This window comes from Enhydra lutris, unplaced genomic scaffold, assembly GCF_002288905.1.
Source record: "Enhydra lutris kenyoni isolate GAN:26980312 unplaced genomic scaffold, ASM228890v2 scaffoldscaffold59, whole genome shotgun sequence".
Lineage (NCBI taxonomy): Eukaryota > Metazoa > Chordata > Mammalia > Carnivora > Mustelidae > Enhydra > Enhydra lutris.
Window position 1 is genome coordinate 5200857 of NW_019154143.1, and position 13500 is coordinate 5214356.

Consider the following 13500-nt stretch of genomic DNA (forward strand, 5'->3'; position numbering starts at 1 on the left):
AAAGCCTAGCTAGAAACTGCTGCCTAACTAGAACATTCTACTGAGCAACACTACCTTCCTTGTTATTAGGTAAGCCCTTTGGTAAAAAGTCAGAATCTGCTCCGTTTTAGGAAGTTCATATTGTTTGTAACCTATGTTCCTTGGGCTGCTTCTTTTTTTTTAACCGTGAGCACAAAAAGAGATGTTCTAATTTATAGTTAGTAAGGTTAATTAAACATAAGTGCTAAGGTGTGTATGCGGAATTAAAATGCCAACATTAGAAAAAGAAGCTGCATACGCTCATATGTTGGAGCAAGTTCTCCAGGCAGGATTTGGACAGAGCCGGGCAACTGTTGGGCATAGAAGAAGGTACAGTTGAGCAAAGTTTAAGTGAGGTCTTATTAGAGTGATCTAAGAAATGCACTTAGTAGACTCAAAGAATAAGAGTTGAGATGAAAATAATTGGACAAAAGAGAAGCAACAGAACCAGAATCCAACAGCACTGTGGATGGCCGTGTGGGCTTTTCAAGGCTCTGACTAGGACTGCACTTGACAATGTCCTTCCATCTGGCGGCAGCCTTGTATTCTCACTCTCAGGCTCTTGGCCAGATCCACACACTGTTCATCCATTTGGTCCTAAAGACTTACACCCAGTCTGGCTCCCCAGCCCAAGAGACTTTCTCTTCCTCCTCCTCCTCCTCCTGGGACCCTTACCTTTTGGATTTTATAGAAAGTAAATGTCCTTTACCAAGGATGTGCCCTCCTCAGCACAGGAGTGCCTCAGTCTCAGATTCCCCTCCATTAGCATCCATCTTTAAAATGTATGTGTCCTTTTACGCAGCAATTCAACCTCTATGAATCTCTCTTACGGACATAATTCCACATGTGCACAAGTGTACAGGAGCAAATGTGTTCATCAGTCATTATTAGTAAGAGTAAAAAAATGTCTAATAGAGGATTCTTAATTTAATTACAGCATATGTGTATTATGAAATACAGCTCTTAAGAAATAAATGAGGTAAATCTGTGTATGTTAACACAAAAATGTACCTGTGATATGTTGTGGAAGAAAAGTTTTGGACCAATACATAGAAATGGTCCCATATTAATTTTTTTTTTTCAAAAACAGATTTTTTTTTTTAAATTTGTGTGTACTTGTAAAAGGTCTGGTGGGATGCATGTCCAACTGTTGATAGTGGTTACCCCTGGGGAATGAGACTGAAATCGAAAATAAAATTAGAACAAAGAAACTTTCACATTTTAATTTTTTAAATGTCCATATTATTTGTATCTTGTAAAACAAGCATATCTTTGTAAAATTTTTTAAGTAACCTTCTTCTGTTGGGTTATGTTTCTCTCTGGGTTGGGTTCCAGGGTCAGACTGGGGGCTTAAATTTGCATGAGCCCTTGCAACTGCAGAAGGCGACCCTGACCGAAGATTGACTTAGGTTCTAAGAAGTGCTTTCTAGTGGCCATGCCAGATGCCTAAAGAAATTCTTATTCTCCAGAGCTATAGAAAGGGAACTGGTGCATAAGAGTTTAGTAGATGAGGAGTAAAGTGTCTCCATCGTACTCACTTATTAAAATCTGCACGTAGGTCTGGACTAGTTGTTTCACGGGTCAGTCTTTGCTTTAAAAATACTTGATGCGATGGACTCCAGATAGGATTCAACTCATGGGATGTGTTGAAGTCCTAAGAAATCAAATACTAATGCAGTGGAGGCTTGTCATGGGATACCAGTCATCCTCTGCTTAGTTCCTAAATAGATTGTGAATTGTATAGGACTTGTCCTGAGAAAGTGTATCACCAGTTGTTTTTGTTTTTGAAGGGAGAAAAAGAGAAAGGATAGGTTATACAAAGGAATCCCGAAACCTCAAAGTATCGCATTTTTTCGTAAGCTTTATGAACGTAATAATAACTTCATTTTAATGGATAATCTCAAAAGCTCTATTTCCACTCAAAAGGTACTTGAACTGATAAAATGATTCTGATGTAACACAATCAACCTAAATTTTTAGGACAGTTTGGTTAGTATTTGATTTATTGAAATATATCCTCTTTACTGGTGGTGGTGGTGGTTGTTTTAATATTGTCCCATTATTCTCTTTTCTGTTTTTTCTTAAAATCAGGTTGAAGAACTACACCCTGGTTTTTCTAAGTCCAATTACTTGTTCTTGGCCAAGGTAAGGAAGACCACTATTTTTGGGTTTTTTGTTTGTTTGTTTGTTTGTTTGTTTTTAAATTTTATTTTTTGGGGCGCCTGGGTGGTTCAGATGGCTGAGCGCCTGTGTTTGGGTCAGTTCATGATCTCCAGGTCCTGGTATTGAGCCCCACTTCAGGCTCCTAGTTCTGTAGGGAGCCTGCTTCTCCCCCTCCCTCTGCCTTTCCCCCTACTTGTGCTCTCTCTGTCTCAAATGAATAAATAAAATATTTTTTAATAATATTTTAAATATTATTTTTTAAAAAATATTATTTTTTTAAAAAAATATTTTATTTATTTAATAAGGGAGAGAGAGAATCTCAAGCAGATCCTGCACTGAGAGCAGAGCCCTCCTTGGGGCTCAATCACATGACCCTGAGATCATGATTTGAGCCATAATCTAAAGCCAGATGCTTAACGGACTGAGCCACCCAAGCGCCCCAGGAAGACCACTCTTTTAAGATCACTTTTGAGTCCATTACATAAAACTGTGCTTGCCTTTCTTACGGACCGTTTTTCATTTCCAGTGTTACATCGATCTTGAACAAACAGACAACGCTGTGAAGTTTTGTAATTTGGCAGTGTTGCTTCCTTGTGTTACCCAAGAGGTAAGTCCCAACAGTGACAATGAGGGCTGTTATTTTATTAGTCCTTTTCTGGCCTCAAATATGGCTTAGAAATGTGTGGATTTTTCTTCCATATTAACATGTAGTATGAAGTTTTAAAGTCTGCTGTAGTAGACTCCCAGTATCTTTAAGGGACACACAAATCATGGGCTAGTAGTTAAAATAGCCTAATGCCTGGTAAGTGTTAGACAGCAGAGAATAGGCTAAACCCATTGGGGGAAGGTAGGAGGACAGCCTCATTCTGGGGAGCTGATGGTGAAGCTGTGGCAGGCAGCAGACAAGTAGGCAGGCTGCCCACCTTGGAGCAAGAGGACTGTCCACGTGCCTGCCATCTTCAGTCCTCAGCTCACAGCAGGGGATGGCTATCCTCTAGCAGGAAGAAGATTAAAAATAATGTATTACCATTTTCTCGGTCTTTGGACACCTACCATTAATGAAGAAGAAACTATCATATTGCTTCTTGCCCTTTTGTTTACTGATTTAGCATTCTGGATGTGCTCTGGTTTAAGAATTTCAGAGTTAACCGTCCCGTCTGTGTTCCTGTGAGCCATATATTGGTATTGTGGGAACGAAAGAAAATAAATGTTTTCCTTCTTCCTTCCATACCAGCAAACATCATTCTCTGAATCACAGCTAAAAGAAATGCCTCAAAGGACGCCCAGGTGGCTCAGTCGGTTAAGCGTCCAACTCTTGATCTCAGCTCAGGTCTTGATCTCAGGGTCGTGAGTTCAAGCCCCATGTTGGGCTCTGCACTGGGTATGGAGCCTACATTTTTAAAAAGGGGTGGCGTGGGGAAATAAATGCCTCGGAATTAAGCAGCCCTCTCCTTCTCTGTTGGAGCCACACTGGCTCTGATGTTTGTTATGATCTCAAATATAAACTTGCAAGGCATGCCCACAGCCCTCTATAGCCTAGAATATAGGTTAGATAGCCAAATAACCGTAGCTCAGGGTGAAAAGCCTGAAGAGCTAGGAGAAGTACAAATAATTGGTTATGGAAATAGTGAAGATGGAAATTATTTTCACCTAGAAGAGATCAAGGAGCATCAGAGGTGGGTTTTGATGACATGGAGGTATAAGAGAAGCACGTCGCAGGTCATGACCAAAGCCTCCGCGTGGAAAAGCAAAGATTTGTGTGCTTGGAGGGAAGGAGGTATTCAGGACAGTCATGGGAAATACGAATGATGGGGAAGTAGAACAAGAACTTTCTGGAGCTTCAGGGTTCGGGGATGCCCGTGTCTGTAGACGGGGCTGGCCAGCCCTCTCTGGGCCTTCCCAGCAATCACCTGCTCCAGGTCTCGGGTGGCTCCTAGGTTCGGGATTTCCTACAGGGTTAGCTGTCCTTCTCTCTCCGACCCCTCAGTGGATTCTTTTGGTCAACACTGAGCACGCAGCACAGGCTCAGTAGCAACATTTCCCCACAGAAGACATTTTATGGAATTTTGGGGGCAGAAAACAGATTTTGTCCCTCTGGTTGCCTGCCTCATATCGGTGATGGGGACCCTACCAACTTGCCCATTTCTCCTGAATGATGTCACTTAGGTTATATGCAGTCATCTTAAACTGGGTGTCTATGCATTCTTATTAGAATTTGAGATTAGGATGCAGTATGATAATGAAGTATGATGCCTGGTGTGACATGCAACTACTTGTGCGTGCAGTTCAGCTCTTGCGCAAGGGCTAAGTATCAGTGACCCTCGAGGTTTGGTCCTTGGTTCCTAAGTCTCTCCTCTCCTCTCACCTTTCCTCCTCCCTCCCCACAAATCTGTTGTCCATAACTTCCAAATGCTATCTCCCTGCCAGCAGTCCTCAAATTTGCATCTCTAGACCTCCCTTCTGAACTCTAGACCTCCTTTTCTGCTTCCGGTGTGACATCTCTACCTGCGTGTTTTGCAGACATCTCAAACTCAGCTCATCATCAGGCCTTTGGATCTGCTCTTCTCCATCTTCCCAGCTACTAAATGGCACATTCATTCCTTAGTTGGGAATGCTGGGAGTCATCCTTGACACCTCAGCCCCCAACCCAGACACCCACCCAGTCCCCAAGTTCTCAGACTCCCTCTTCTAAAACATGCCGTGAGCCACACAACAGCCCTCTCGCTCTGCTGCCCCCACTCCAAGCAGGAAAGCACCCCAGTTCACTTGAACTGCGACGTGGGAGCCTCCCACTGCTGTGCAGCTTTCTTCCTCCCTCCAGGTCATTCTTGACTCCCCTTAGCAGCCAAGGGAGCAGATTAAACAAACGTCAGTCTGTCCCTTCCCTGCTTGAAAGTCCTAAAAGTCCTACCCTGAAGGCTCCGGTGTAGTTTCCCTGCTCTCCTCACCTCTGCACCATGCTATCCCCTGCCTCACACCCCCAGGCCCTGTTGTTGCCTCTTCCCGAAACACTCCCACTCAAGCCCTCACTCCCTTCACCACCTTTATTCCTACTCACCCTTCCAGCCTCACCAAGAATGTCCTTTCTTTAGGAAAGACTTCCTTGACGCTCCCAGGCAAGAAAGCACCTCGTGCTTTTCCTTCATATCATTTACAGAGCTGTGGTTGCCTCGTAATGAGTGTGATTGTTCCAAGAGAGTCTCAGCCAGGTGTGTTTCGTTCACCCCCGTATTCCTAGTGCCAGGTGCCAGGCCTGGCATGTGACAAGCACTCAGGAGTCCGGGCAGGAAGAATAAGAAGACTAATAGCGCGCAAACAAAAATACTAATGCTAGTAAGTGGGACTGATTATGAATGTAACTGAGAGAGTTGGGCACTGTGGAAATACTTGGGTAATAAGCAAAACAGCATTAGTAAATATTTCCCATGTTACTTTTTTATCTTTCCCAGTGATGTTTCTGTTTGCATTTTCTAGGAGGTTTGGTCTTTTTGTTTTTTTTTTTCAAGGAGTCAAATGTACTGTCAGGAATGTCTCCATTTCTTTTTCAATTAGCAAGTAAGCTGAGGAGAGTTATCTGTAGTACCCCGATCTCTGTAAGGTTTTCCTGACTGAAGTGCACCCCAGTAGTGATTCTGCTGATCAGTCTGTTCATTTGCAAAATGTCTAGCAGAGCCACAAATTACAGTGAAGGCCACCGACCCCTGGCACGCTCTCCTTCACGTGACCTTGCGTGACCTGGGCACTGCTTTCTCGGGGCGCTTGTAACCTCTTCCCAGTGAGGAGCTGTCTTCCGTCCCCTCCAGGGGGCTGCCCCTCATCACACTGCACTCAGTATCCGGACTGTCAGCCCTTGGGCTCTAGGGCCCAGATTCATGCACGTGAGCTACCTTGTATTCCCAGAACTTGAAATTACAGTATTTTATTATTCATGTGGACTTTTCTTGACCCCAGGAAGGTAATCTCAGGTCCGGAGAAACATTCCGTTTTTAAAATAAAAGGGATTCCTTTGTCTGAGGCAATGTGACAATGCTTGATGAATGAAGTCATGACCGCACCAGCAGCCTGGGAGTTCTCTGCCTGGAAGAAGGGTCAAGTTACCGACCTGGGCTGTGCTGTGAGCACTCAGGGCACGAAGCAGGATGTGGTGTTGTGTGTCACGACAAGGGAAGCGCTGATCTGGGAAAGAAACAGAATGTTCTTAAATGGCTGTGCTATTTTGAAGTGAAATTAATTGCTCTTCTAAGACAAACTCTTAAAGGACAGTAAATAAACTATACGAGGAACAACTCCAGGAAGAAGAGGACGCTGGGAGTGCTCCAAGTAAACACTAGTGTGCCCCAGCTACCAAGTTCTTGGAAGTTACCTGTTGTTTAAAATCCTGGGCTGTATCTCCATACTGTTACACAGATTAAGAATCATCTCTCTTACTAGTCACCACTCTTAGCAATAAAATCCTAATCCTGCTTTAATTTTCTGTCTTAATTAAGACCTCATGTTTGATTTTTTAATTATTATTATTTGTTATCATGTTAGTCACCAGACAGTACATCATTAGTTTTTGATGCAGGGTTCCGAGAGTCATTGTTTACGTATAACACCCAGTGCTCCATGCAACCTGTGCCCTCCTTAATACCCATCACCGGGCCAATTTTAATTAGGAGATTGGTTTCTTAGATAAGTTTATAAAATCGAATCAGTCTACACATGTTCACCCTGCCTTCCTGTTCAGGGAACACGACAGCTCCAAGGAATGAGGGCGTCACTTACTGAAACCCAGCAATGCTGTCCAGGGTCTCATTTGTTAGAAATTCTGATTTGCCCTATTTCTTTCTGGTTTGGACTTATTTCTTATAGATTAACTCATCTGTGCCATCCAGGCCTAGAGAAATTGATTCTCCCTGGTTCATTTTAAAAGAACTTAATAAGGCCACTAGCGGATGGACAGACTGTTCCAATTCTCTAAACAGACATTTTCATGAGCTGCAGATGGAAGGGTGCTACCCTGTTTACACCCCCCATTTCTACACTCTCAGCTCTTGTATTGATCGGCATTCTGAAATACTGTATTCATTAAGTCTTCTTGATATATAATGGCGTTGGTTGCCTTTTTAAAGTTGATCTTAAAAACACCTTCAAGAAGTTTCTTAAACCTCCCTTTAATAATTTTCTTAAAATAACTGATGACAGAGCATCGGTTTGGAATCAGTCATTCTTAAACTGTACCCAGTCTAGTCAAGCTGATGTTTGATGGTCATTGCCAAATGACAGGAGCATAACAATATAAGTATAAGAATAAGTATAAGTATAAGAATAAGTAAGAGAGAGACTTCCTTGTCCAAAGTTTTTGGTAGAGAGTATTGATATATTTTCCCATAAGTGCTTCTTCTTGTGGCACTTGTAATCTCTTCCTGGTGTGTGAGTTATTAGTGACATGTCTTCTGTCCCTTTCAGGGAGCTCTGAGCTTATCACACCGCACTTGACATTGGCAATGTCAGCCCTTGGGCTCTAGGGCCCAGATTCTTGCATGTCAACAACTGTATTTGCCCGGAATTTAAAACTACAGTGTTTTGCGGAGAGGAAGTGTGCTGTCTCAGCAGAAAGGTCTCATGGTTTGAATCTGGGGAGGCAAAGAATAACCTGAACTCAAAACCATAACCCGAGTCCTCAGAAGATGCCATGTGCACAGACATGGCCCATATATATCGAGTGCCTGAAACGTAATGAAGACCTCAGAATTCATCAGATCGCTGTGCAGTTGACCTGCTACGGAGGGAAGAACTTCAATACGGGAGAGTATCACACCCTGTGAGTGTAGCCAGCGCGGCGAAGACTTTAACTGGAGGTTATCACTGAAGGATCAGCACAGAGTCCACATGTGGACAGATGAACTGATGAGCGGATGGATGCAGACCGTTAGCAGCCTCTCCTCTCCCGCTAGGAGCAGGGATTTCACACTGGAGCAGAGCTCTTTGAATATAATGCGAGTGGGGAAATAGCCACAGCTCTACTGACTGGTCTGTGGTGCTGGAGAGAATCCCTACAAATGTAACGAATGTGGCAAACTCTTCAGCCGCAGAGCTAACTTTTGTTTCTGTGAGAGAATTCACACCAGAGAACCCTTTGTAATCGGTGTGGAAATGCCGCCGGTAACAACTTATCCTTCAAACAGCGTGAGTGAGTTCGCGCCACAGAGAAACTCTATGAATGTCATCTTCGTGGTAAAGTCCTTAGCCCATGCTCTGACCTCAGCCATCATGAGAACACACGCCGGAGAGAAACCCCCATACATGTAACAGATGTAGAAGCTTCAGCCTCAGCATTAACCTTTCCACAAGAGTCCCCATGGGGGAGACACCCTACAGCCTTCAGCCAGAGCTCAAGCCTTGGAAGACACAGAACACTGAAGACACAGAACACAGAAAACAAGAAGGAAAACAGCAAGTCTTTACCAGGAGGAGGAAGCCATTTGAGAAATACCAGATAATTCATGTTCCAGAAGCATTTCAGTGAAATAAACAGGAGAAACCCTTTCCTCACAGAGTAACATTCCAGGACACGTGAGGATTCTCATTGTATTAAACACCCTCAGTATCACAAATGAAGGAAAGTCTTCAGCGATCACTCGTACCTTAGTCAGCCTTCAAATTCTTACACTGGGGAGTCCCTCAGGCTTCAAGTCCAAGTAGAAATGCCTTTATCTGCAGCTTCTATAAGAAAACTCAGACTGGAGAACAAAACTATCAAGAACGCTTTAGAACACAATTCAACATATAATTTAGACTTTTGGCAAATGTTATGACACTGAAAATAATGCAGTGTAAAAATGTAGAACCCGAAACGCGTTCTTGGACATGTAGAAGGCAGAATCCGGTAACATGCAATGGGCTATAAGATAATCCCTCCTCAGCAGATTAATAAAAGTTGATGATAAAAAATCTGATACATTGGTATTTGTCTAAAAAAATCATGAAACGTGCTGAGTAATCGGGCCATTTTCCCTTTGTTACCTCACTGTGGAAAGCTGACCAGTTTCTATTCTTTATGCAGCTCTAAACATATTTACAAAGACATTTGTTCAATCAGAAAACAACTTTTAATGTAACTGAAAAATGGGGAACGCAAAATAATGTGTTCTAAGGATTATATTAGTGTCGAAATATGTATATACATGACAAAGGTGAATGGAAACATGGACCATAAACACACATGATGTGGTTCACATGTCTTGGTTGGTACTGATGTGGGTGGCCCTACTTGATAAGACACTAAAAACAAATGGTTGGAATTGAGAAATATGCCGAAAAGCATTGAATCAAATGTACAATGTGGCTGAAATGTTGAGTACTAGAGGGAGGAAAGAGATGAGAACCCTGTGTACTTTTTTCTTAAAGGAGGGGGCACCCATTACAGGGTCTTAAGCAACAAGTAACACAGTGAGATCCCGGGGAGGCCACAGCAGCTGCCATGTGGAGACTGACTTGGCTCAAAGGGGAGCAGAACTGGAAGAAGGGGTACCATTTAGGGAATTCCTACAATAAAGCAGGCATGAGCCAGTGACCTGGACTAAGGCAATGGCAGTGAGGAGTGAGAAGAGAGCACAGATTTAACAGATTTGTGGGTGGCAGTCTCTACAAGACTCAGACTCTGAATTTCCAGGAGATAAAGGACTCAAGAATGAGATCTCAGTTTCTGCCTTTAGAAACTGACCAGCATAGATGGAGGTACCTTTAAGGATCTAGGGAACGTTGGAGAACCAGATTTGGTGGAGAAGGTGAGTTCGGTTATGGACCTTTTGAGTTTGTTTCTATGAAGTTCTCCAATCCATAAGGTGATTGATATTTGTCATATAACGGATCTTTGAAGCCCCAGGATGGCAGAGATCACCCAGTTAAGTGAGAGTATTTGAAAGCCAACGGGTCAAGGATCAACTCTGAGAAACACCAACATAAGAGATGGGGAGGAGGAAAAGGAAGCTGCAAGTGAGATGCAAAGAAGTGGCCACAGGGGCCTCAGAAACCAAAGGATGGTGGAAGTGGTCAGCTCTGTCAGACACTCTGGAGAAGTCACGACTGGAATGAGCTGAATTTAATGATGTCTGTTACTGGCGATCTTCACCCAGATTGTTTCCGCGGAACAATAGGAGCAGAGACAGTGCCGAGCGCCAGAGGTGAGGAAATGCAGTCAGTACATGTAGGCGCTCTTCCAATAATGTGATGGGGAAGAGAGGGGGATGGTCATGCGGCAGATAAGGTAGTGCCGGAGTTGAGAAATCATGTTTTTTTAGATGGGAACTAGGGGAGCATATTTAAATGATGAGAAAGGGCCAGCGAAGAAGGCAGGGTTCGAGAAAGACTGGGGAGAGAGAATTGATGGAATAAGGTCCTGAGGAAGTCAGAGGGAGCACATCACGGTCCTCTTTTTTTTTTCTTTTTTTTTTTTTGGTCATGGGCTCAGTAGAAAACTCGATTGGTTTGTAGACTTGTCAGTTGGCGGAGAGCCAGGGCAGGCACCACAGAGGGAGAACGGGTTTTGCTCTCTCGCTCAGAGAGTAGCTGGACGTAGAACCTAATGTGGGTAGAAAATAAGTCAAAGCACCAGGAAGCTGACAGAGAACAATAAGGAAATAATAAACTTGTAGCAGTTGAAAAATTGATGTTATTGAGAATAATCGGATAAATGGCCCAATAAGATAGGCAGTTGTGTTCAGAGAGCAGGCTGCGTGTGTCCGGGGTAGAGCAGTTCTAGGTCATGATGCAGCCGAGGGTGTGCTCACGGGGGTGGTGCGTGAGGACATCAGAGATGAGGGGACCAGCTCCTGGGGCGCTGGGATCCACAGGCCATGGGGACAAGGATGTCTCCAACAGTGGTGGCAGACAGTGTGGAGAGTGACCCAGATCCCGAAGTCATATAAAAATAAATGTAAAGGGAGAATGACCAGGAATTTAACAACTATAAGAGATGGCAGAGGGGACTCCTCTTCCCCCATTGGCTCCCACCCCTCCGCCAGTAATACCCCTCACCCTCTCCCCTTCCCCCCCAGAATATATTCTCTCAGCAAATGCATTACGGGTGATGCAAAAGTGACTTCAAAACAAGTCCTCTAACAGGAGTGTAGGGAGCTCTGTAGAAGCATCTGAGAAAAGGGGGGAAAGTGAGAGGTTGAGTCAAGGAGGAGAATTCACAGGAGAGCGGTATCAGGGGAGCACCAACGAGGATCGAGGGTGTAAAGGGCCTATATTTTGGATGATAACAGAGGAAAGCATGATTGGAGGTGGTGGTTTTAGCTGGCTTTTTGGGCCAAAAAGCCCTACCAGTGTCCTCTGTACATAAAAACATAAATAAATAGAATATTTGAATGGAAGCCCTGGGCAAGAGTGAAACAGGAGGGGTGTTGTGTGTGTATGAGCGTGTTAACCAACTGAGCCACCCAGGCGCCCCTATAAATGTTTGTTAAATGCAAAAATGTAGAGGAGTACCCTGCCATCTGAATTTATCACCTCTCTTTCTAACCTCCACACCCGTTTTGAAGAAATAACAACACATGTGCAGTACTAGAAAACATATTACATGGTTTTTCATCTTACATATAAACTACTTGTTAAAGTCAATAATGAGAGGTGTATTTGCTAGCCTGGATCTTGCAGTGGAACCTCAGATTTCTTCAAATCCTACTGCTAGGGCTGGGACTTCTTCCACATGGTACAGCTGAAAAAGAAAACAGTGTTAACCATTACCATGCTAGTGAGATCAACTGTGTCCGCTTACACAGAAGGTTCTTTTTTCCCTGCATTCCCACCACTCCAGACCTGGTGGCGGGAACCCTGGAACTAGCTCTCCACATGACACATCTTCTCAGAGATCTGAATAGTGCCTGGATCTAAGACATCTGTAATTTCCTTATAATGGTCCTTCAGAAAGTACCGCCTCGCTCCACCAAAGTTTGCTTCGAAACACCAGGGTAGCAGCATCACTGTGTGAAATTTCATTGTGTACTTGTATTTTCTTTATAGGATACAGATGCACAGAGAGAAGTGAAAAAAATAACCAGTTCCTTGAAGAGGTAAATAAAAGAACTTACTCTTCAACAAATCAGATGTTGTCTACTAAAATTTAAACTCATCCAAGTTGCGTTTTTTTTATTATCCTTTTTTTTTCTTTTTTGATGTAAGGGTATTGTGCTCAGATCTGAAGGTAAAAACCACATTTCTGCAGAATGCATTCCAATAGTCGCACTACAAAACTAATCATGTTATTTGGAGAAATCAAGTTCCCATAAATGTCAGTACAAAATTATCTTTAAACATGTATGATTCATATTTTTCCTACCAATAAACTATAGTCTTCAGAATATTACTTTAAATAAAATACTTACATCAATTCAACAAAGTGAACTCTAGTAAGTGTTTTATTGCTGCTTCAATGGAGACTTTACAAAACAAAATTTCATTAATGCGGATGATAAATGGGAAAAATGGGCAAAGGTCATGAACAAGTTGTTGATAGAAGAGGAAAAACAGGAGAGTAAATACATGGTAACTAGTAATCAGAAATGTGAATAAAATTACAGTAAGATACTGTTTTCTCATCAAATTGGCAAGGATTTTTTTCTTTCAAGAGATGCTCAGTGCTGGTCATGATGCCGGGAGTTGGAACATTCTCAACCACAGCTGGAGGAAGGGTATTTTGACACAAGCATTTGGTAAAATGTATCCTGAGCCTTAAAAATGTATTAACTCCTGAGTTTTGTAATGTCATTTCAGGGGACTAGTGCTAAAGAGAGAAAGTACAATTATTTGTGCACAAATGTTTATAACAGCATTCTTTACTACAGCAGAACACTATGTCCAACAATAAAAAAGCAGTTAACCGTATTAGAATCTAACCATGTGAGAATATAACTACAACAGGTTATTACTTTGACATTGAAAAAATTACAAGAACTGTGAAATGCACACAGCATTAAGGACAACTTACAAGGCAGTGTACGTATTTGTATATGTATACGTAGTGTATACCTGTCATCTCATATACACATATACATGGCGTCTCGGCTGTATGAAAATGTGTGCAGAAGAGCATCAGTTGGAAAGACACGAATCTGGTAGCAGTTCCTATTTCTGTGGAGTTGTGGTTTTTTTTTCCTGTATTTCCCAATTTTTAATAAACTACAAGGGTTTTTTTTTTTTTTCATTGAACTTAGCGATCTATAAAGATTCCTCACTACACCTGAACCAGCCTCATTCTGGAAATCAGGTCAGAAGTTGAATTTCCTGCTTGCTATCCCAAAGACACGCATACATTTGTACACTCAAAACTTC

General features: G+C 42.7%; 1 protein-coding gene across 2 annotated transcripts in view; it reads left to right on the plus strand.

The window, feature by feature from the left end:
- LOC111158454 (regulator of microtubule dynamics 2) overlaps positions 1–12564 on the plus strand; it is a 55289-nt gene extending 42725 nt beyond the window's left edge. Inside the window, exons 8-10 of one of the 2 annotated variants that reach the window (XM_022520473.1) lie at positions 2110–2163; positions 2708–2788; positions 12193–12564. In XM_022520473.1, the coding sequence (XP_022376181.1) occupies positions 2110–2163; positions 2708–2788; positions 12193–12246 (189 nt within the window). In that variant the 3' untranslated portion in view covers positions 12247–12564. Of the gene's footprint in view, positions 1–2109; positions 2164–2707; positions 2789–7632; positions 8067–12192 lie in introns of those variants that run through there. The other variant, XM_022520474.1, reaches the window with a different exon arrangement.
- The last annotated feature ends 936 nt before the right edge of the window (positions 12565–13500 follow it).